Genomic DNA, 25,351 nt, shown 5'->3' on the forward strand with positions numbered 1-25,351 from the left:
TATAACCAAGACCTTGTACTGTCACCGGCAATTAATGGGCAGCCAATGAAGAGATTTGAATATAGGTGTGATACAGTCACTTCTAGATCTCCCATTGACCACTCTGGCTGCCATATTTTGGATTAGTTGAAGTTTCCAGACCTTGTGCAAGAGTAGCCCTTTGTAGATCGCATTGCAGAAATCAAGATGTGAGCTTACCAGCAAGTACACCATAGTTTTTAGGTCTTCAGGTTCCAGGAAAGGGTGCAGCTGGCGATCAACCAAAGCTGATAAAAGGCACTCTTGGCTGTCACATCTGTCTGAGCTGACATCTGGAGCAAAGAAGCAGGAGCACCCCAAGACTGCGAACATAGACCTTTAGGGGAAGTGTGACCCCATCCAGGACCGGTTGACAAACTTCCATACCTGGGTCATGGGCTCCAACAACAAATACTTCTGTCTTACCCGGATTCACTTTCAATTTGTTTTTCATCTTGCCCATTACTACCTCAAGACATTCATTCAGAGGGGAAATGTCTTCCTTAGTTGACACTCAGGTCTGGGGCATGGAGAGATATCATTGGGCATCAACAGCGTACTGATAACACCCCACTCCATGCCTCCAGATGATCTCTCCAGGCAGTTTAATGTAAATGTTGAATAGCATTTTGGTCAGGTTTGCGCCCTGAGAAACGCCAGATTTAACTTCCCTTTTAGAGGAGGGAGGTCTGTGTGTGTGTGTGGGGGGGGGGGGAATGCCTAATCCAGATCCTGTGGCCCTTTAAGCCTAGTTGCCAGGTTGTTAGGAGGGGTGTTGTTCAACTCTGAAGGGGCTTTCAGTTCCCTCCATCTCCCGCCTCTTGGCTTTGGCCTAGATTTCGGCTCTTCTCTCTCCCCCCAGATAGAACCCCTCCCCCCAGAGAAATGCCTCCCTGAATAATGTTGTTTCAAATGCAATTGAAGCCTATGCTGTGTGATGCTCTTTATTTGGCAGAGAACTCTTCCCCAAATGAGGCATCAGAAGGGAGGGTCTCTTCTCTGCCCCAATTTCCAAGAGGGAGGTTTGCTCCTTAAAGCCCTTTTTGGCTTTGGATCCCCCTCCCCTCCATGGCCATGCATCTCTCCAAGTGTCGGCCTGCCCCCTTTTCTCATTATAACCCCCCAACCCTCCCAAGTACCTGGGGGTCAAGGAATCCGTAGAGGAGTGTGCAGGGAAGGCAAGAGGGAGAGGAGGCCTGGCAGGCCCCTTGCCTTTCTTTGGAGGAAGGAGATCAGGGTTTCTTTCCTTCTTACAACACCCCAACCCACCCCCCAGAAGACCCTCCAGCCATTCCTCTGAATGAATGAGGGCTCTCACCACTTCCCTCCCTCAGAGAAGGTTGTGAGGGCAGCAGCTTCACGGACTGAGAGTGTGCATGTGCAGCTGCCCCAAAGTACCCTCCTGACCATGCGCAGGGATCAAACAAAAACAAACAGCTTCATTTATACACTGCTTCATACTGAACTAACAGTGTCTAAGCGTAAGGCCCTTGGTGCTGCTGCTGCTTATTCCACTGTTCAGCCTTTGGAAGAAGGGAAGGACTACACCCTTCCTTCCTTCCTTCCTTCCTTCCTTCCTTCCTTCCTTCCAGAATGGAGCCAAAGATGCAGAGCTGGACTCAGGAGGGAAAGGCTGGGAAGGTTCTGCTTTGTACATATAGCTCTGTCTCTCTCTGTGTGTGTGTGTGTGTGTGTGTTTGCCTCTGTTTTTATGGCTGGGAATGGAGCTGAGGGCTGAGGAAAGAAGAAAGGGTCAATTTTGTGCAAATGCAGACCTTCTGAAAACCAATGAGTCGTCTGTTGAAATAACAAAGAACTTTATTGACAACACATAGAAATTCAGCGTTTAAGACAGAACTGCCCTCCCCAAGCCAAACAATACATCAAAAGCCCAAAACCTAAAACAAAACCCTTGTTCAAACCTAGCCCCCACCTCCAATTCCCACAGTCTATGCCCCACAGGTAAAAAGGCCCCCTTTGCCATTCCCAGAAACTAGCCCTTTCTGTTAATACCTGACCCCAACGGTGTTCAGCCATCGTCCCACACATTGCAAAAGCTATCATTCCTATAACTATTGTAACCAGCTGCAACAAATCCCACCCCTCTATCTAGGCAACCTATTTCACAACCCATAATCCCCAGTTAAATTTAGAAACTAAAGCAATGATCTATACTAATAGCAATTAAAACCTAAGTTTAACAAAATATAACTTTAAAACATAAACAGAAATATGGACAGACAAACCTAACACACATAATCACAAGGGGCTTTTCTTATCACCACAGGATTAAAAATATATTCTTTGTATTCCTTATTGACAAAAATAATGTTAGTTCATTTCTGGGATTTGTGTGGCTTCCCTCCTGTGTGGACACTCTGATGTTTCACTAGGTTTGACCTCTGAGGAAAACATCTCCCACAGTGCTGGCATTTGTATGGCTTCTCTCCTGTGTGGACTCTCTGATGTATCACTAGGTGTGCCTTCCGAGAAAAACATTTCGCACAATGCTGGCATTTGTATGGTTTCTCTCCTGTGTGGATTCTCTGGTGTGTCATTAGGCTTGACTGCCGAGAAAAACATTTCCCACAATGCTGGCATTTGTATGGCTTCTCTCCTGTGTGGACTCTCAGATGTTTCACTAGGTCTGATTTTGAAGAAAAACATCTCCCACAATGCTGGCATTTGTATGGCTTCTCTCCTGTGTGGATTCTCAGATGTGACACTAGGTTTGATTTCAATGAAAAACATTTCCCACAATGCTGGCATTTGTATGGCTTCTCTCCTGTGTGGACTCTCTGATGTCTCACTAGGTGTGCCTTCCAAGAAAAACATTTCCCACAATGCTGGCATTTGTATGGCTTCTCTCTAGTGTGGACTCTCTCATGACTGACAGGTTCTTCTGTAAAGGAGGACAATGACAGACAAAACTGAATCTCAGTGTTAAGAGAGCAAAGTGTTACCCCAATATTTAGCCCCACCTTCCCCACTCCCTATTTGAGATTAAATTAATTAAGTTGGTGTGAGTGACCTGAGCATGACTCTGTTCTGGATGCCCCCAAATCCATATAATGATAGTATCCTTACTCATAGAAGCTACCAATTATTATTATTATTATTATTATTATTATTATTATTATCATTAGAGTGCTAATCCTAGCTAAGCCACGTAAATCCAGAGGTGACCCTGGGTAAGTCATATTGTCTCAGCCTCAGTCAGGGACATTCTGAACAATCCTTGCCCAAAAGAATATATAAATAAATAAATGGTAACTTTATCATTTAAAGAGGCTTTGTTTAAAGAAAGAGCCATGACAAAGCAGTAGAATAAAAGGCACCCTCCCCCATGATGGATCACTTCACACCTCAGAATGTCCCAGCTCTAATAATAATAATAATAATAATAATAATGGCCCAGCTCTTCAGCCAAAAGGCTATCAGAGCAGCTTACAAATTGCTACACATTTCCCTGCCTTCAGGCTTCCAATCTAAAGGGACAAGAGACAAAAGGAGAAGCAAATGGCAGGGGGAAAGTTCAGCAGATCCTCATTCTCCCACATTCTCTTTTGTGAGGGTCACATTCTCTCAGCCTCAGAAGCAGGACATGACCAACTCTCTCTCTCTCTGCACCTCTCCCATGGTGATGCTAAGGTCATGCAATAATAATAATAATAATTGGCAAGGAGAGTGCAGAATTTCCAGCAATGAGAGAGTGTGACTTACCCAATGTCACCCTGTGGATTTACATGGCTGAGCAGGGATCCTCCCAGTTCACCCTAGAAATTCACTGGCTGACCTTGGGCAAGTCACATCCTCTCAGCATCAGCTCCAACTCCTAGGTATTCCTTCATGGTAGGTTTTATTCATGGCAGAATTCTTGCCATCGCACCCCACTCTGCTCCTTGTAGTCTGACCCCTGTTCAACATCAGGATGGCACTGGAAGATGGGACAAACCGAGGGTTTTCTTGGCATAAAGAGGAGTTTTGCCATGGAATGCCTCTGAGGCTGAGAGAGTGTAACCCTCACAAAAGAGAAGAAGGGGCAGGGTGGGGTGCAATGACAGGAATTCTGCCATGATGGATAAAACCTAGCATTCGAAGGGATTCCAAGAGGTCATCCAACCCCCCTTCTTCTACCATGAAGGAATACCTAGGAGTTGGAGTTGAAGCTGAGAGCAAGTGACTTGCCCAAGGTCAGCCAGAGAATTTCTAGGGTGAACTGGGAGGCTAGAGTCCTGATCCCAGCTCAGCCATGTAAATCCACAAGGTGACATTGGGTAAGTTACACTCTCTCACTCATGGATATTCTGCACTCTCCTTGCCAATTATTATTATTATTATTATTATTATTATTATTGCATGACCTTGGCATCACCATGGGAGAGGTGCAGAGTTGGATCCCATGTATTCCTTCATAGCAGAAGGGGGTTGGACTGGATGGTCCTTGAGGGTCCCCTCAACTCTAGCATTTCTTGTTGGGTCTTCACAGTTTCTTTGTTGAGACTGGGCTTTTTCCCCCTTTTGTGTGTGTGCCTTCAGCTTTTTTAAAGCATAGGAATGTTCTATAAATCTCTGCCAAACTTCCTTTTGACAAGGTAATTGAGTCTGAAATGCAAAGTAATTAGCGTAATTATTCGACTTGTCTTTTATTGTCATTCAGAGAAATCTGTGAAAAATATTTCGCTAGCTGCTGAAAGGGAGAGAAGAAATCACCCTTTGAAAGGGGCATTTGTGGAACAAATATTTTTTTTAAAAATTCTCCTCAAGTTCTCAATGAACAAGAAGAAAAACATGGGTTTCTCCAATCACTACCCAAAGGTCTTACCTCAGAGCATACACAGCCATGGCTCCCAAGTTATGGAACAACTTGCCGGAGGAGATCCATCTTATCACCACCTTGAATGCTTTCAAGAAAGCACTTAAGACGGATCCCTTCCAGCAGGCTTACCCACCCGACCTCTTGTAAAGAACTTAGGGAAAAATCTCACTTCTGATCACAATTGTGCATTTTAAACGATATTTTATTTGTCCCGAATTGAGTTTTTAGCAACTTGTTATTTTACTGTGTGAAAATTGGATGCTATTGTTGTTTTGTGGCTATTTTACGGTTATAATACGGCCTCGATCCGTTGGGAGAGGTGGGAAAATACAAATAAAACTTATTATTATTATTATTATTATTAAAATCTGTGAGGTTGGTGCCTGCCTCCCAATCCCCAAGGCCCCTCTCCTGGCCGTTCCCAGAGGTCCCTTTCTCTCCGCACAGAGCTAAGCGATCCTGGCTTTGCTCCTGCCTTCCCCTCCTGGCTCCAAGGCCTAGAATCATAGCGATGGAAGAGACCACAAGAGCCATCCAGTCCAACCCCATTCTAATCAAAGCATCCCTGATAGATGGCCATCCAGCCTCTGTTTAAAGACCTCTAAGGAAGGAGACTCCACCAAAATCTCTGAGGGAGTTTGTTCCACTGTCAAACAGCCCTTACTGTCAGGAAGTTCCTTCTAATGTTTAGGTGGAACCTCTTTTCCTGTGCCTTGCATCCATTGTTCTGTGTTCTAGTCTCTGGAGCAGCAGAAAACAAGCTTGCTCCCTCCTCAATATGACATCCGTTCAAATATTTAAACAGGTCTATCATATCACCTCTTAACCTTCTTTTCTCCAGGCTAAACATCCCTAGTTCCCTAAGCCATTCCTCATAGGGCATTGCTTCCAGACCCTTCACCATTTTAGTTGCCCTCCTTTGGACACGCTCCAGTTTCTCAACATCCTTTTTAAATTGTGGTGCCTAGAAGTGGACACAGTATTCAAGGTGAGGCCTGACCAAAGCAGAATAGAGTGGCACTGTTACTTCCCTTGATCTAGACACTATACTTCTAATGATGCAGCCTAAAATTGCATTGCCTTGTTAGCTGCCGCTTCGCACTGTTGACTCATGTTCAACTTCTGGTCTACTTGGACTCCTAGATCCCTTTCACACATAGTTTCATTTAGCCAGGTGTCCTCCATCCTATATCTGTGTATTTCATTTTTCCACCCTAAGCCTGATCCCCTTCCCTTTCTCCCTCTGCTCTCCAACCTTTCCTCTTGCCCATCTGCACTGCTTCAGCATTTCACCTTCACCATCTCTTTCCTGACTTTCTGTTTTTCACATTCGCTCCTTCTCTCTATCACAGACACACACTCATTTATGTGATGCATAAAAGGGATATTTTGAAGCTCATTTGTTGAGAAAGGCAGGATAATCAATATACAAATAACTCATTGGGAAAGGCAGAGCAAGCGGGCTGGGAGCTGGACTCCAATTTTGGTGAGGATCAAGCACCAGGGAGCAGCCTTAAAACAGCCTTAAGACATCTCTAAGACAGAGATAGGCTACTGTTGGGGATTGGGGGCATAATCTCCATGCTGTTTTCCCACCAAATCCTAGAAATGGTGTGATATCTGGGTGCGGAACTAAGTTTCAGAATTAACAAGTCATTTGCTTGCACCAAAAGGTTTAAGTGAGAAACTCAGGCAGAAGCGTCCATTAACACGTCTAAGCAGTCTCTGAAGAATCGAGACCTTTTCCCTCCGTCATTAACTACCTTCACACTCCTTCCTTTTCCTCCCCCTTCAGCCCTTAACCAGCCTGGCTGCCTAGGTACCTCTTGCCTTCTTCTTCCACTGTTCATATATGCGTCTCCCCCTGGGGGCATGTCTGCCAGTTTACGATGGGGTATTAGGAATCCTTATAAAGTGGAGAGCAATAGTGCCTCACTAAACGACAAATTCAAATATTCTACAGGATGTTGCTATCACAATTAAACTACGCTTGAAAGAGATCTAGGACTCCTAGTAGACCACAAGTTGAACATGGGCCAACAGTGTGATGCGGCAGCTAAAAAGGCCAATGTCATTCTAGGCTGCATCCATACGACTACAGTTTCTAGATCAAGGGAAGTAATAGTGCCACTCTATTCAGCTTCGGTCAGGCCTCACTTGAAATAATCCTGTGTCCAGTTCTGGGCTCCACAATTCAAATAGATGTTGACAAGTTGGAACATGTCCAGAGGAGGGCAATAAAAATATGGAATAATGATTTGCCCCTCAATATCCCACAGCATCCCTTCCCCTTTGGGGAAATGGAGGCCATTTTGTCACTGTTGGGCCCTCTCTGATCCATTGCAGGGCCAAGGGAGGCCCTTTTCCCACGAAGCCTCTCCAGAGCCTCAAAAGGCTGGAAGAGGGGCCACAAAAGCCAGGAAACTTGCTCAGGAATGGGCTCAGGACCATTTAAGGGCAAAAAGCATTAATCTCCACGGCTCCTTCCCACAAAATTTCAGAATTGGCAGTTTAGGATTGGATACTGAGAATCCTTACAAAGTGGAGACAATAGTGCCTCACTAAAACTAGAAATTCCAAGATTCCGCAGGAAGTTGTCATGACAATTGAATTATGTGTGAAAGGGAACTAGGAATGGTAGTCGGGCACAAGTTGAACATGTGTCAATAGTGTGATGCAGCAGCTAAAAAGGCCAGTGTGATTCTAGGCTGTATCAATAGGAGTATAGTGTCAAGATCAAGGGAAGTAATAGTGCCACTCTATTCTGTTTTGGTCAGGGCTCACTTGCAATAATCCTGTGTCCAGTTCTGGGCACCACAATTCAAACAGATGTTAAGAAGCTGGAGGATGTCCAGAGGAGGGAAACCAAAATGATGAATGGTATGGAAACTATGCTCTCTGAGGAATGACTTAGGGAGCTGGGTATGTTTAGCTTGGAGAAGAGAAGGATAAGAGTGGACATGACAGCCCTGTTCAAATATTTGAAGAGATGTCATATACTGGATGGAGCAGGCTTGCTTTCTGCTACTCAAAAGAAAAGGACATGGAAGAATGGATGCAAGCCACAGGGACAAGAGATTCCACTTAAACTTTAGGAGGAACTTCCTGACAGCAAGAGCTCTTCAACAGTGGAAAATAATTCCTCAGAGTTTGGTGGAGTCTCTTTCTTTGGTGGTCTTTAAACAGAGGCTGGATGGCCATCTCTTGGGGGTGCTTTGAATGTCTATTCCTGCATGGCAGAAGATTGAACCGGATGGTCCTTGTGGTCTATTTCAACTCTTTGATTCTATAATTCTAAAGTGGAATCATAGTGTCTGACAGTGAATTAATAAAGGGCCCTCAGTCTTCACAGGAAGGGTAATGGATTCAGGTTCCTTACCCAAAGAGGCTACATTGTCATAATTCTCCATCATTACAGAACTGTACATAAGTTTCTGCTTTTTAGTCAACAGTTTCCATTCCTCCTCGGTGAAATATACTGCCACATCCGCAAAGGTTACCTGCAACAGAAAATAGCCGTCATCCAGAGAGTGACTAAACAAAAGAGGAGGAAAGCACATGGTGCATTGCAAATATTATTTCAACACTTTAGAATTCAGTCCAAGAAATAAACTTTAAATTCTGCAAGCAAGCAAAAAGCTACAGCCTTTGAGATCCAGTTTGTCTTGAATCCTTTGAATATAATCTACAATATGATAATATAATTTAGGCTATTTCTGGAATATTATTGATTGATTAGGATACTGACTATCCCAATATGTATAGTACATTTAGTCACCAATGAATTATAGTGAATTTAGCCATATCTCACCTAATTTCAGAGGCAAATTTCATTTTTAAAAACAGTTCTGGGGAGTACTCTGGACTTGAGGGCCACTGGGCCCGCGTTCAATTTAGATCCAGAGATATTCTTCCAAATCCCCCAGCATTTCACAGATGGGGAAAGCAAGACACATGTGGACAAGCAACACCAGAAGGGGATCAAGATGCCCAAAGTTGTTAATGATAAAGATCACACAAGTGAGGAAGGATACAGAAGTTTGCATTTGCATCCAACTCCTGACAAGGGCAAGACCCTGCCCCCTTCTCTCCTCCCCTCTCCCCTCTTTTGAGTTGATGAGGTGCAAACCCCTTTGTAGTCCTTATGCAGAAAGTGAAGTGAGCTGAAGAAGGGGGAAAGTGGGAGGAGAGAGAAACCAGGACATTTTAAAAGCCCCTGAAATAACCTGGTGACAGAGGATTAACCAGTATTTTATTTTCTTCCTTCATAAATTGGCCCAGCAGTGACACAGATGAAGCGAATAGGATAGTGACTCACCGAAGAGTTGTTGTACCTCGGCAGCCTCTTTCTGTTGGAGCCCAACTTCCTCTGCTTGGCCTCTGTGTTGGCCATCAAGTGAGCAGGGTGTCCTGGTGGTCCTGCACTTGGTCACTTACAGCAAGAGAGGCCCCAAAGCCGTGTACAAGGAAGCCGAGATGAAGTTCCTGAGAAAAAGGAACCAGGGTTAGGATTGGCTTGGCAAGAAACCTTGCAGCACTCAAAGACACAGAGAACAGCATCCTGCTGTTGACATACGCAGGTGATAGATGCCTCCTTTGGGCCGATGCAGAGGTGGGCATCCCTTTCCTCCCTGTGCACTAAACAAAGCCCCCTGGACCTAGCATAGATTCACTGCAGCTCCCCTACACAACAGATACTCCATGCCTTCTTAGTGGTGGGGGATTAGTGGATGGGGAATTGGAGAGGGCCCTAGTTATGTCCCTGTAGCTAGATGTGAAATGAGGGCATCATAAATAAATAAATAAATAAATAAATAATCTGCTGAAACCTCCAGAGTTCCCCAGTGCTTTTCCCCATCAGCCCCTTTCCCAAGAAGGCTGCATCAGCAATTTGAAACCGCTTTAACTGCTCAGTGCTATGGAATCCTGGGGTTTTACCTTTGGGACACTTAGCCTTCTGTGCCAGAGAGCTCTGATTGCACAAAGAACTACAAATCCCAGGATTCCACAGGATGAAACCAGGAGAGTTAACACACTTTAGAACTCGATTATTTCTGTAGTGCAGATACAGCCTGAGTCGGTTGTAAAAGGGTAGAAGCACTGAAGTCGAATTTTTATCCTGTTAAAAATGGTTTTGCTTTTTTAAAATATAAGCAGTTTGTTTTTCTGTCTAATCCTTATTCTTCTTGTTGTTGGTTGTTTGTATGTTTGTATTATCATTCTTGGTCATATGAGATGGTCTGGTCTGGCACCTTCCTTCTTCCCTGAAAATCTATTAATAAGAAAACTGGGGAGACTTTTAAAACCTCCCAAAGGAGCTCCTTTTGGCCTTTTTTGGGGGACTAGCCTCCTCTTAGAAGCCCAATGTTTGTGAAGAATAAGAATAAGGCTTGTATTAAAACTGTCCTCCCATTTCTGATCCCTCTTAAAACCCATGTTCCCCAGAAGGAGCAGAGATGTGTAATAAGAAAACCCTCTCAGAAAAGAGACACAAAAGACACACAAAGAGACACACTGCCTCCCTTTTGGCCCAAGGAGCCTGGCCTCCTTCTGACTCTGGAGCCTCAGGAGAGAAAGAGGAGCCTCTGTTCAACTGAGACTCAGAGAAGGTTCCGGAACATTATTCCCCACAGTCACAAGCAGCACAAAATGGCCACCAGAACACAAAATGGCCGCTTCTGCCTCAGCACTTGGCAGTTGGAGGCCTTCAGGGAACCCAAAATGGAGGATGAAAGGGCCCCAAATTCAGAATGGATCCCAAACAGGATTTCCAAATCTTAACAACACCTAAAATGCCAAAACAAAAGTACATTCGCATAGTTCCATAACACTGAGCCATGACAATTGCAGTGGTGCAATACAGGAATGCCCAGTGATGGTGGGATCAATGATGATTAAGGCGTGGTGGCAGCCTGATAATATCATCATCATCACCACCATCATCACCACCACTACTACCATTGCTACTGCATGAGAGCCACCATTAAAAGCATTAAAATCCCATTTGGGGAGTCACATCTCCCTCCTTCAGAGAGAGTGGGCCATGCCTAGAAGGACTGCTGGGCCTCTTTCCTCCCCACCTTAATGGCAGTGGCCAAAGGAAAGCAGCAGCAGCAGGAGACCCAAGCCAGGCCCAGCCAAACCTCAGGGCAGCAGTGAAGCCTAGCGGTTCCAGGCCTTGTCTCTCTGCTGCCCCTCCACTCCGCCCTCTCTCTCTCACTCCTTCCTTCCTTCCCTCCTTCCTTGTCTCTCTCTTTCTTTCCTTCCTCCTTGCCTCTGTCTTTCTGTCTCTGTCCCCTTCCCACTCTCTGCTTCTCGCTCACTCTTCTGCACACCATGCTCCCCATTTCTGATCCCTTTCAAAACCCATGATCCCCAGAAGGAGCAGAGCTGTGTAAGAAAACCCTCTCAGAAAAGAGACACACTTCCTTCCTTTTGGCCCAAGGAGCCTGGCCTCCTTCTCTCTCTGGAGCCTCAGGAGAGAAAGAGAAGCCTCTGTTCAACTGAGGCCTCAGAGAAGGTTCCGGAACATTATTCCCCACAGTCACAAGCAGCACAAAATGGCCACCTGCACCTCAGCATTTGGCAGTTGGAGGCCTCAGCACAGCAGTGAAACCTACCACTTCCAGGCCTTGTCCCTCTGCTGTACTCCACTCCCCTCGCTCTCTCCTTCCTCCTTGTCTCTGTCTCTGCCTGCCTGCCTGCCTGCCTGCCTGCCTGCCTGCCTCTCTCTCTCTCTCTCTCTCTCTCTCTCTCTCTCTCTCTCTCTCTCTGTCCCCTTCCCACTCTCTGCTCCTTGTTCTCTCTTCCGCGCGCAGAGCTAAATAGAGGCAGAAGCTCCTCCCCTTCTTCATTCTGGCCAATGAGGGCAAAGGAGCTGGAAGACCCCGCCCCCTGCCCCACCCTCACAGGCTCCTGCTGCAGTTAATATGGAACAAGGCAGGAGGGACTGAGGGACCCTGGAGCCCCAGCCACACGGACACTGGCCAAAGGCACACATCCCCAAAGCCTAAGACCTATGAGATGGCAGCCCTATGCAGGGCAGGACCCTCCTCTCTCTGGCCATGTGGATGCTGGGAGATCCAGTCCAGGGAATGCACTGTAAACCCCATTGGCAAAAGGAAAGGCTACTTCTGCCTTTCAGATCCAGTTTGCCCCAAATCCTTTATAGGGCCAGAAACCCCTTTGTTAGGAAGCGAACACTGAATATCTCAGGAAGGCCCTATATCTCCCAAGACCTCCTCCCTCCAGGACCCCCTTCCACTCTTCCCCTGAAAGCCTCAAATGTCAACTGCCAAGCGTTCAGGCAGAGGAGGCCATTTTGTGTTCTGGTGACCATTTTGTGTTCTGGCGGCCATTTTGTGTGCTGTTTGTGACTATGGAGAATGTTCCAGAACCTTCTCTGAGGCCTCAGTTGAACATGCATAAACACACACAGATACACACACAGACACACAGACACACACACAGAGACATAGAGACACACATATACACACACATTATATACACACACACATACAGACATATATACACATACATATACTGTATATATACATACATGTCACAACAAACTACAATTCCCAGGATTCCCTGGTTTGAGAAGGGAATTGCCTCCACGCTTCCAGATCACAGCCCCAGAGAATGAGTCTACAGTATATCAGTGTTGCCAATTTAAGTCCACTTCTTCAGCTGCATTTGGATTTAATAATGATAATAATAATGGCGATGATGATAGAAAGATAGATCTTGTAGCACCTTTGAGACTCACTGAAAGAAAAGTTGGCAACATGAGCTTTCCTAGACTTAAGCGTACTTCCTCAGATGCATGGGAATTGTAGTTTATTGTGGCACCAGAGCTCTCTCTCACAAAACTACAATTCCCAGGGTTCCCTAGCACTGAGCCAGGGCAGGTAAAGCGGTCTTGAACTGGATTATTTCTGCAGTGTGTCTTGGACCCAACTCAGGCTGTATCTTCATTCCAGAGACAATCCAGTTTCATACCATTTTAACTGCCGTGGCCCAGTGCTATGAAATCCTGGGAATTGTAGTTTGTTATCACGCCAGAGTTTGCTGAGAGAGAAGGTTAAATGTCTCACAAAAATAGAATTCCCAGGAACCAGGGCAGCTAAAGGGGTGTCAAACTGGATTATTTCTGCAGTATGGTTGCAGCCAAACACGTTTCTATTTGGCACAAAGCTTCCTGGACCCCCTTCATGCCAAAATAAATATCTTATTGATTGGTCCAATGGTAATTTTGAGAGTTGAAATAAGTTACAATTATTTTTATTCAATTAGGGTTATATATATTTGCAAAAGATCCGCCATAATAATAAATATATAAATAAATCCTATTATTATTATTATTATTATTATTATTAACATTACGGGAACATTCCGGGGGTTTTGACTGAATATTCAGGGTAATATGGGGGGGGGGGATTCCGTGGATTTTGGTAAAACATGCCGGGAAATGTCTTCGAGGCTTGTTGGCAACACTGGTCCTGCCCTGCAGTAAGGTCACTCCAATCCCTCTGAACCGAGGACTACAACTCCCAAGTCTTTCTTTCTTTCTTTCTTTGGCCTGTTACAGACAGCCAAAATAAAGCTGCTTCGAGTCACAGTGGAGGTATGGTATTTCAATGATGCATGCATCCTAAGAGTCCAGAAGTCACACCAAAGTCACGCTCCAGACTTTCCTTCTTCCTTCCTTCCTTTTTCCCTAGCTGCCTTGTGTCATTGGTATTACTGCTCTTGTTGTCATTGTGTGCCTCCATTGTTTCTGACTTATGGCAACCGTAAGGGAAGCCTTTGGTGGGCTTTGTCCCGAAGTGGTTTTGCAAATGCCTCCCTCTGGGGCTGAGAGAGTGTGACTTGCCTAAGGTCACTCAGTGGGTTTCCATTGCCAAGAGGGCATTTAAACCCTGGTCTGCAGGGTCATGGTCCAATGCTCTAGCCACTGAACCACTCTTTCTTGAGTCTTTGTCGTTTCTTGTAGTGTGGCTCCAAGTCATTGCCGACATCTGGTGAGCCTCTCCTGAGGTTTTCTTGGCAAGAGTTGTTCAGAGGAGTTTTGCCATTGTCTTCCGTGAGGCTGAGAGAGTGTGACTTCTTGCCCAAGGCACCCAGCTGGTTTCAGACCACTGCACCACACTGCCTTCTGTTCCCATGTACAACCTGAGAAATAACTGCAGACCTTTTTTCTGTTCTTCATGTGTGTCTTCAAGTTATTTCCAACTTATGGCAACCCAAAGGCAACCTTATCATGGGGTTTCCTTGGCAAGATTCTTCAGAGAGGGGTTTCCATTGCCATCCTCTGTGGCTGAGAGAGTGTGACCTGCCAAGGGTCACCTAAGTCCAGAACACACTGCAGCAATAATCCAGTCTGAGACCCCTTTAACTGCCCTGGCTCAGTGCTAGGGAATTCTAGGAGATGTAATTTTGTGAGACTTTGAGCCTTCTCTGTCAGAGAGCTCTGGTGCCCCAATAAACTCCATTTCCCAGGATTCCCTAGCACTGGGCCAGGGCAGTTAAAGTGCTCTCAAAATGGACTATTGCTGCCATGTGTTTTGGGCCTTTCTTGGCCGCAAACTGTCCATAGCCCCTGCAATGCATCTCCTAATTCTGTTGGCAGTCCCTCCCTCCCAACACTTTCTCATTTCCCCCCAAAACCAGCGCAAAGCTGGCAGATGGAAAGAGGTTTTAAAGCAGCATTTAAATCTGCATTATTTGTTTTTAACAGACTAAATGTCCCAAATGCTATTATGCGTTTTGTAGCTATTATTACAGAAAGACGTAGAGTATAAACTCCTCAAGTACCTTTATTTTCTGGAGTGAGATGGGCTTTTCCAACTGACTCACTGTGATGATCTCCGGTGGTCCAAGCAGCCAAACCGCATGTAAAAAGGAGTGTCGAGTAGTAGATACTCCAAGGAGATATTTACTATAAATAACAAAATATAACTGAAATGTAAGTCACACAAGGTATTAAGAATCTTGCAGGTACAATATTTCTATGTATATAATATTCAGTTCATACAAGCCATTAAAGAAACAAATAAACCTAAGCGTCCAATTCTGAGACTAACTTCCAAGATTTGCTCTTAACTCTCTCTCTCTCGCTCTCCAACCGACACAATTCCCCCAACTGTCTCTTGGTCTCTCAGGCCTTATATCTCCTTCTCACGGAAGCTTCCAGAAGAACCTTTATCTTGCTCTCTGATTGGTCAAGTGAGCCTTCCGTAGCAGTGATGCCATTCTGTTTTTGCATAAACCTCCCTTTACTGCCTGAAGAAGACCTCCATTGACTGGAGCCCAGTCATTACACAAACACTGCAAGGGTTTCTTCCTAACGATGACTAAACCACTTCTAAACTGTGTCTGAATTTAATTTTAAACCTTTTACATGCAAGATTATTGTGCAATTTACTTGTGTTGTACTTTTATTATGCTGTTCCTACAGCTGTACTGTATTTTAACATTTTGTATGCAAATGGCCTTTGCAAGGCTTAATTGATTTGTTGCTTCAACTGGCAAAGATTGCAGGGGAATCACTCTCTGCTCTGCATCCTCCATCTGGCTAGAAACAAGGAGACTAAATTACATCTTCTTCATCCTGTCTCTCCAAGGAAGTGGAAAAGAATATTCTTCTCAGTTCCCAATGATCTGGGAAGAGCCAGTTAAAAATGTCAATCATCGTTTCCACACAGGAAAATATACTGTGAATATTTGAATGACAAGCTGAAAGCAACTGTGGTTGGTACTTTATGCATTCAACTGAATGGCGTTGCTAGAGGCCCTGCCCCAGGAGCTAGGATTCAGCTCCCAAACCTCAGGTCCTGGGACAATTCAAGGAGAGCTTATGGGATCCAATGGGGAATGTTGCCTTCTCCTCCTGATGGCTTTCCTGCACTCTTTTGATAGGCTTGAAGACAACACAAGGTCAGTTCATGTAGTAATTCTGGAGGAAGAAGAGAGTACAACTGGAAATCAACCCTAGGATGGGATGGGTTGGGAAAGAAGGACTCCGGCTCTTAGATTGTTCCTGACCGCTTTTAATTTCCCAGTGAGAGTGGGTTTCTTCTTCATTGGAATCCTATTCTTGGGGGTTTACAGACAAGAGAGTCTTCTTAAAGACTAAGGGTTTTTTCCAAAATCCCTCTGCTTCTCCCTCCCAGAGAACATGGCTTCCCTTTGACATCTAGCTATGATGCTGAGTAGTACTACACAAAGATTTCCCCATCTCCCTTCTTGAAATGGTTCTGGTTCTGGAGGGAGAAAACCAACCCTTCTTTCCACAAAGTGTTGGCCAGCCTTGCTCCAAGATGCCATGACAGTCCCTGGTGTAGAGAGGCCTGTGGGGAGGATGGCATGGACCCATGGAGGGTGGATTTCCCCACTGTCTCTTGGCTACAGAGAGCCTCCGTGTCGAGAGGCAGGCGGCCCTTTCCCTCTGAATCCCAGCTGCCCAGGAGGAGAGCAACCTCAGCAGAGGAAGGCTCTCCCTTTGGAGCAATGGAAAGGCATTTCTTGGCCTGGCTCTTCCTGGCAAAAGGAGACAGGGCTCGCTGGACTTTCTCTGGACCCTTGGATTATTTGGCTGTTTGTAGGGCTAGCACAAGGTGAGCTTATGGCAGAAGGAGGAGAACCGGCTTATGATGTTCTTCAGAGGCAAGAAAGAAAGACTGGTTTGTCCTCAGAAACCCACCTTAGGATGGGAAAGGAGACAGACCAAAGAGGCCATTCTGTACTTTCCAGTCCCCAAAGGCTGGCTCTTGCATGTGGGGATGAGCTAACCACAATCCATGCTGGATTTGCAGCATAGAGAGAGGCATTTAGAAATCCAAGCCAGAGAGATCTAGTGTCTCCCATACTACACATCCCACCATTTCATAGCATGTAGGCATTAAAACTCAAAACAGAAACAGTGCTATAACAGTGTAGTGTGAAAGAACCCTTTGATTCCACTTTATCTGTTCAGACTACATCTTACGGGATCCTGGGATTTGTAGTGTAGTCGGCACTAGAACGTTCTTGCAGGAAACTCCAAGTATACCTTCCAAATGTGCAAAGCCTGCAGGATTCCCTATAATGTTGTCATATCAGTTAAAGTAGAATCCTTGTGCTGTATTCTCTGGGCATCAGACCAAAGGAACCATTTCATAGGAACTGTTGAAATCCACATTCCTGTTGGAGTACTCTGCAAACACAGCCAATAACCTCAAGAGGCTGAGAGGTCTGTCCCTTTCTCTTACTGCCAGACCCTGAAACCAATCCTGGCCAGCTCCATCAGGGCTAGCTTGGAAGAAGAGACTCCTCCCTCCATAACTGCCATCTTCAGGCCCATGACGGAGTGACCAGGCAGGCCCAGCTCCATCAAGGCTAGCCTGGAAGAAGAGACTCCTCCCTCCATAACTGCCATCTTCTGGACTGTGAGGGAGTGACCAGGCAGCCCCAGCTCCACCAGGGCTAGCCTGAAGAAGAAGAGCCCTCCCTCCAGTCCATCTGCCTTGGCCCAAGCCTCAGAGGGAGAGAAGAACCACTGGACCTCATCCCCTTTCCCACCACCATTCCCTTCTCCTTTTGTGTCGTGTCTTTTAGATTGTAAGCCTGAGGGCAGGGAACTGTCTAATTAAAAATAATAATTGTAAGCTTCTCTGATAGCCTTTAAATACCATTAAATAGATAGATAGATAGATGATAGATAGATAGATAGATAGATGATAGATAGATAGATAGATAGATAAAAGTGCCTTCAAGGTTTCATCCAAGTGGCTCTCAGCCCGTTGCAGACTGGCCCTTCCCTGAGTCTTGCTCTCATGGAGGCTCAGAGGAGAACCTGGGGGGCCTGGGCACCTCCTCTTCTTAGGAACTCTGAGCCCCAAGTTCAGATGACAAATGGTAAATCACCCACCATGAACCCACCTCTCCCCCCCCCCCTTCTGTCCTGGCACATGCCTTAGGAAACCTCTTCCATGGAAATTAGGGAGCTGCTAATCTTAGTGGAAGTGGGAACCTCTGGAATTCTCCTGTTTTTCCCAGCTGCGAAGCAAGGCATCGTTGGAAATCTCTTCCAAGGACAAGAGGTATTTCTTTGTTTTGTTGTTGTTGCTGCTGTGTGCCTTCTCCATGTTGGCAACGTATGGCAACCCTAAGGTGGACCTATCACAGGGTTTTCTTGACAAAATTTGTTCAGAGCGGGCTTGCTCTTGTCTTCCTCTGAGGCTGAGAGAGTGTGACTTGCCCAAGGTTACCCAATGAGTTTCTATGGCAAAGTGAGGACTTGAACCCAGGTCTCCCAGAGTCCATTACACCATGCTGGCACATTGCTCCTTACTATTAAATATTAAGGCATTCTACATCTATGTGCTGTTCTGGGCCACAGAGGTGACACCGGTTTCTGTCCTGGGCCCAGAGCTTTTCAACATCTTTATCAAGGACTTGGATGAAGGAACAGAGAGCCTGCTTCTCAAATTGACAGATGAGGCCAAATTAGGAGGAGTACCTAATACCCCAGAGGAGAGGATCCATATCCATAGTAACCTTAATAGATTAGAAAGCTGGGCCCAAATGAACAAAATCAATTTCAGCAGCAGGGACGTAGCCAAGGGGGGGGGGGATCTTGGGGTCCGGACCCCCCCCCTTCCATTAGAAAAATGAATGGTGTGTGCTGCTGCGCTGCCGCACCCAAGCCCCATTATAATGGTGGCACTTAGTCTGGACCCCCCCCCCCTTCCTAAAATCCTGGCTACATCCCTCTCAGCAGGGAGAAATGTAAGGTACTGCCCTTAGGGAGAAAAATGCCATGCACACATATAGGACACTGGTTTGATCAGGCCTCACCTGGCATAATCTTGGGTCCAGTTCTGGGCACTACAATTCGGAAAGGATGTTGAGAAGCTGGAGTGTGTTCAGATGAGGGCAACCAAAATGGTGAAGGGTCTTGAAACCATAAAGCCCTATGAGAAGAGACTTAGGGAGCTGGGTATGTTTAGCCTGGAGAAGAGAGACAGTTAAGAGGGGATATGAAAGCCCTGTTGAAAACCTTTGAAGGGATGTCATATTGAGGAGGGAGCAAGCTTGTTTTCTGTTCCTCCAGAGAACAACAAAATGGAGCAATGGATGCAAACTCCAGGAAAAAAGCTTCCAGCTCAAAATGAGAAAGAACTTCCTGACAGTAAATTCCCTGAAGTCACCATGTTGGGGGCAGCGAAAGTGTGGGTTGAAGGCTGCAGAAAGTGGTGGCATGTGGGGGGCTTGGAGGGGGGGCTTTTTTGAGGAGGAGGAGGATTTGGGTGAATAAAACAAAGGGTCTCCTATTCCCACCCTGATTTGCTGAGGGAGGGGGGTGTCCTGATGCACAAACATATTCCCCCACATTTGACTGCAAAGCTCCCCCATCTCTGCCTCCCTCCCAGCCCAATGCTATTCCAACACAAGAAGAGAGATGACAGGGGTTTAATGCCTTTGAAAATGTTCAAGGATTTGTCCATGGAGAAGAACATTCAGTACTGGAAACCAGTGGAAACCAGAGACGCCTTTTCAATGGGGCAAAAAGGAAAAACATACTAGTGCTCCAACAGAAAAAGAGGACGTTGCTTGTATTGATTTTATGGGAACTTGTCTTCCTTCCTTCCTTCCTTCCTTCCTGCCCCATCTTTACCTGGGATCTTCTTTCAGGGCCAAAGGAGAGCTTTTCAGAAAGAAAGAAAGAATTATTATTGTTATTATTATTATTATTTCTTATCTGCATCTCTCCATGGATGGAGGCAGGGAACAATGACAGACCAAACAATACACAATATCAGTTAAGAAGACAACTTCAGTTCAAACATCCGTCCATTGAAAAGAAAAAGGAGACACAGATGTATTAAACCATCCACCTTTTAAACTGATCAAAGTTTACAGTTTTAGAAAACTGCCAGGACAGGCCTGCTGCTGAAAGAGACCAGTTTTCAATGACATTTTAAGAATTAATTATAAATTAATGAAGAACGAAGGAAGGAAAGAGAGATCAGAAACACACACCTCCCTTTTAGGGTCTCCTTTCCTTTTTGGGGGGAGGGTGTTATTGGGGGGAAACCAAACCAAGTTGGGGAGGACTAGGTCCAAATAGGTTTATTGGTCCCCAAGTGAAGATGAAACAAGTAATGACAAGGTAATGCTATGTAATGAGAAGAAAAGGTCTATGTACAAAGAGCAATTATAATACACAAATCAGCTTCAATTTACCTAGTCTGAATAACATACTGATATCATGCAGAATAACATCTAAAAAATGATAATGTAGGAGCTAACTTCAGTTTATTACTATGAATAACCTACTAATCTAGGTAATACAGAATAATATCTACAAAAAATAATATACACAAGGGCAATTGTGAGTACAGGTACACAAAGGCTTCAGTACAATGACATACACATCGATAAGAATGGACTACAACAAAACAACAAAAGGAACAATTACAAGACACAAACTGCCTCCAATATCTCTGCTCCAGGTGACCTGCTAAAATAGATGAACTGAAACTAAATAAGTGGCATTATCCCTGTCTTTGGGAATTGATGGAGGACCTTTCAAGACAAAAGGTCTTCCTCAGCCACAATGGAGCAGACTGTCATCTGAGATACTCTAGTTCTTCCTCCTTCAAAAAATGTGCCAGGTACGTATTTTGCAGCCAGTCTTCCTGTTTTCTCCTGCAGGAAACCTGTCCTGGTTTTGGGATCTTCTGGGGAGGCCCTGGTTGCTGTCCCACGGACCTCTCAGGTGCATTTGGGGGGGAGGCAGGAGAGGGCTGCTTGGGGGCTGCTCTCAGGAGTTGGGACCCCTTCTTATTTTTGCCATTTTTATTAATCCCTCCACTTTTCAATGTAAATCCTTTGTATATATTTCCCCAGATATTGTCATTTCTTTCCTACAATACATAGTAATCTTCATTATAATATTGGCGCTTATAATATCATCTCCCCTCCGTCTATGGGACTGCAAAGGGTGGGGGCTTCCTTTCCTGGGGAGGGCATGATCTAGATCTTCCCTGTCTGTGGGGCTTGCAGAAGAAGGCTCCAGGCAGAGGGGATGGTGGCCCAATATAGGCACCCTAACGTTTTCCCAAATGAGCACATTCTCCGTCTCTCTGTCCAGAGGCAGAGCCCCCTTTCCCAAAATGGCTGCTGAGGGATTCCTATCTAGATGCCCCCTTTATGCCTTCTCTTTCCTTGGCACTTTCCTTCATTTAACCTCCATCCCTTCAAGGAAGGGATCTTTCAGGCAAAGAACTAACAATGGCTTTCATGCCCTTTCTGTATGTTCCCAGGAGGAGGACCATTGATCTCTCTGCTGGCCCTCCACTGCAGGGTTGTTGTGAAGGGTAAGTAAAGGATGTGTGTGTGTGTGTGTGTGTGGGGGGGGGGTAATCCAGATCCTGTAGGCCTCTAAGCCTAGTTGCCAGGGGGTGTCCCTCTCCCCAGAAGGGGCTTTGAGCTCCCTCCGTCTGCCAGCTCTTGGCTTTGGCCTAAATCTGGGCTCTTCTCTCCCCCACAGACAGAGTCCCCTTCCCCCAGAGAAAACCCCTTCCCCCCAGAAAACTGTTGTTTCCCATGCTATTGAAGCCTATGCTGTCTGATGCTTTTTGTCACAAAAGTCTTTTGACTGGGAGCCTCCCCTCTTCTGAACCCTATCCCAGCCCCCCAGAGATGAAGAGGGTGCCCCATTGGAAGACCAAAGAAAGGGGCTTGCCAGCCCTCATCTCCCCCCAAATGAAGAGGAAGGGAGGAGGGTCTCTCCTTTGCCCTACTTTCCAGGAGAGAGGGGCTCCTCAAAGCCCCCTTTTCATCTGAATGACCCTGCCCCCTCCCCCCATGGCCATGCCTCTCCTCAAGGGCCCCCTGCCCCCTTTTCTCATACACTTTCATACACTTTCTTCCCTTGAGGAGACTTGGAGGATGTGTTTGCCTCTGTTCTTCTTATGGCTGGGAACTGAGTTGAGGACTGAGAAGAGAAGAAAGTGTGTTTTGTGCAAATTCAGAACTTCTGTGCATCAAAGAGTCCAATGTGTTGAAACAACAAATAATTTTATTGAGAACACATAATCAGAAATCCAGCATTTAAGCCAGAATCGCCCTCCCCAAGCCAAAGAAAACATTGAAACCCCAAAACCTAAAATCCCACCCTCTTCCAAACCTAGCCCCCACCTCCACTTCCCAGAGACTATGCCCCACAGTTAACCAGGCCCCCTTTGACATTCTCAGAAACTAACTCCTTTCTCTTAATCATTCCCATAACTATTCTAGCCAGCTGTAAAACATCCCAGCCCTCCCCCCCCCATCTAGGTAAGCTATACCACAAATCATAATCCCCAGCCAAGTTTATAATCCAAAACAGTTGTCTATATTACAGTGCACCTGCGTCATATGCGGCATTCAGTATATGGTGAAAGCCACACGGGGGCACAAGTGGCAGGGCGTCTCATTCGGATGATGGAGGTGCGGGCCCATGGCGCATGGGCACCATGGCACCACCAGATGCACAAGCCCCATTCACTTGAATAGGGCTGCATGTGCGGTATTTGGCTTATCTTGGGGGGGGGGGGGGTGTTCCGGAACGGATCTCCCACCTAAGCCAAGGGCAGAATGTAAAGACAATTAAAACCTAAACTTAACAAAATGTAACTTTAAAAGATAAACAGACATATGCACAGATAAACCACAGACATACGGACAGACAAACATTACAATCCAAATCGTAACGGCCTTTTCACCACTGACTGGATTGAAAATAAATTTTCTGCAATCCTTCTTGAAAAAAATATTAGTTCAATGCTGCCATTTGTTTGGCTTCTCTCCTGTGTGGATGCTCTGATGTCTCTCTAGGTATGACTTCAGTGAAAAACCTTTCCCACAATGCTGGCATTTGTATGGCTTCTCTCCTGTGTGGACTCTCTGATGTATCACTAGGTTTGACTTCAAAGAAAAACACTTCCCACAATGCTGGCATTTGTATGGCTTCTCTCCTGTGTGGACTCTTTGATGTGTCACTAGGTGTGACTTCTGAGGAAAACCTTTCCCACAATGCTGGCATTTGTATGGCTTCTCTCCTGTGTGGACTCTCTGATGTGTCACTAGGTAAGACTTCAAAGACAAACCTTTCCCACAATGCTGGCATTTGTATGGCTTCTCTCCTGTGTGGACTCTCTGATGTTTTACTAGGTCTGACTTTGAAGAAAAACCTTTCCCACAATGCTGGCATTTGTATGGCTTCTCTCCTGTGTGGACTCTCTGATGTGTCACTAGGTTTGACTTGAAAGAAAAACATTTCCCACAATGCTGGCATTTGTATGGCTTCTCTCCTGTGTGGACTCTCTGATGTGTAAATAGGTATGACTTTGAAGAAAACCATTTCCCACAATGCTGGCATTTGCATGGCTTCTCTCCTGTGTGGACTCTCTGATGTGTAAATAGGTATGACTTTGAAGAAAAACATTTCCCACAATGCTGGCATTTGCGTGGCTTCTCTCCTGTGTGGACTCTCTGATGTGTAAATAGGTATGACTTTGAAGAAAAACATTTCCCACAATGCTGGCATTTGTATGGCTTCTCTCCTGTGTGGATTCTCTGATGTCTCACTAGGTGTGACTTTGAAGAAAAACATTTCCCACAATGCTGGCATTTATGTGACTTCTTTCTTGTGTGGACTCTCTTGTGACTAACAAATTCTTCTGTAAAAGAGGACAATGACAGACAAGACTGAATCTCAGTGTTAAGAGAGGAAAGTGTTACCCCAAGGTTTAGCCCCATGTTCACCCCTTCCTATTTGATATTAAATTAATAAAATTGGTGTGAGTGACCTGAGCATGATTCTGTTCTGGATGCCCCCAAATCCATATAATGACTGTATTGTTATAGGAGATACTAAAGGAGAGATTGAAGGGGAACTGCCATGAGGAAATCAGTAGAAGCAGATAGTCAGGCCATTGAAAAATATTCCATTAAATATATGTAAAACTATTTTAATTGAAAAGTGGCATCATTTCCTGTGAGACTGCCATAGAGTGTTGAGTCAGAGCACATGGCATGATGCAAGCTAACTGCAGAGGATGCTTCATGCTGTGTGGCACCAGGAGATGACTCACGACCAGTACAGTATAAAGCTTGCATGCGGATTGATGTGGGTTGGAGTTGGGTGTACAGTGGAATATATTCCCTTAGAGTTTGGTGGAGTCCTCTTCTTTGGAGGTCTTTAAACAGAGGCTGGATGGTGCTTGGAATGTGTATTCCTGCATAGCAGAAGTGGGTTGAACTGGATGGCCCTTGTGATCTATTCCAACTCTATGATTCTATAGTGCTATTGAATTCCGGTTCCTTACCCACAGAGGCCACGTTCTCATAATTCTCCATCATTATATGATTATACATAAGTTTCTGCTTCTTTGTCAACAGTTTCCATTCGTCCTCAGTGAAATATACAGCCACATCCGCAAAGGTCACCTGCAATAGAAAATAGCCCTCATCCAGAGAGTGACTAAGCAAAAGGGGAGGAAAGCACATGGTGCATCAGAAATACTATTTGATCACTTTAGAATTCAGTCCAGGAAATAAACTTTAAATTCTGTCAGCAAGAAAAAAGCTACTGCCTTTGAGATCCAGTTTGTCTCAAATATTTTCAATATAATATGCAATATTATAAACAATATAATTTAGGCTGCTTTATTATTTGTCGACGCGGAAAAGCTTTTGACAGCAGTAGCTGGAATTTTATGTTTGAATTATTAAAACAAATGAATATGGGAGAAGCTTTTGTTAATAATGGGAAAGAAATCTATAAAAATCAGACAGCCTGTTTAAAAATTAACGGAGAATTAACGAAAGAATTTGGTATACAAAGGGGGACAAGGCAAGGATGCCCGCTATCGCCGTTATTATTTATAACTGTATTAGAATTCTTAATGAACAAAATTAGAAATAATCCAAGGATTGAGGGAATAAAAATAAAGAAAGAGGAAGTGAAAGTTAGAGCCTACGCAGACGATTTAGTTGTAATATTGGAGGATCCGCTAAATAATATAGAAGATGTTATGGGTGATTTAAAATGGTTTGGTAAACTTACAAGATTTAAGATTAATAAAGGAAAATCAGTGATAAAATCAAAAAATATGAGCAAACAGGAAGAAGGAGTACTGAAACAAAAAACAGGATGTGATGTGGCCAATAAAGTTAAATATCTAGGAATCTGGCTGTCCAATAATAACATGAACTTATCTGACAACAACTAAAAGACAAGGTGGGAAAAGGTTAGTGAAGAAATGTGCAGATGGTCAAAGTTAAACTTACCGATCCTCGGCAGAATAGCTGCCATAAAAATGGTAATTTTACCCAAGATTTTATTTCTTTTTATTAATTTACCAATTAGCATATCAGCAAAGATTATGGAGCAATGGAACAAGGAATTTTAAAAAATTATTTAGAAAGGGGGAAAAGCCAGAATTAGATGGACACTTTAAAAGAAACAAAAGAGAGAGGAGG

General features: G+C 44.9%; 1 protein-coding gene across 1 annotated transcript in view; it reads right to left on the minus strand.

Annotated features, from left to right (window-relative positions):
• Window positions 1–1,847: 1,847 nt before the first annotated feature.
• LOC149285025 (uncharacterized) overlaps window positions 1,848–25,351 on the minus strand; it is a 32,526-nt gene continuing 9,022 nt past the window's right edge. Inside the window, exons 3-6 of the mRNA XM_089495947.1 lie at window positions 24,196–24,316; window positions 22,723–23,547; window positions 12,102–12,116; window positions 1,848–2,920 (exon numbers count right to left, since the gene is read on the minus strand). Coding sequence (XP_089352073.1) covers window positions 2,355–2,920; window positions 12,102–12,116; window positions 22,723–23,547; window positions 24,196–24,316 — 1,527 coding nt within the window. The 3' untranslated portion in view covers window positions 1,848–2,354. The remainder of the gene's footprint in view (window positions 2,921–12,101; window positions 12,117–22,722; window positions 23,548–24,195; window positions 24,317–25,351) is intronic.

Source organism: Sceloporus occidentalis, unplaced genomic scaffold, assembly GCF_023333645.1.
Source record: "Sceloporus occidentalis isolate IW3139 unplaced genomic scaffold, rSceOcc1.0.p SCAF_86, whole genome shotgun sequence".
Lineage (NCBI taxonomy): Eukaryota > Metazoa > Chordata > Lepidosauria > Squamata > Phrynosomatidae > Sceloporus > Sceloporus occidentalis.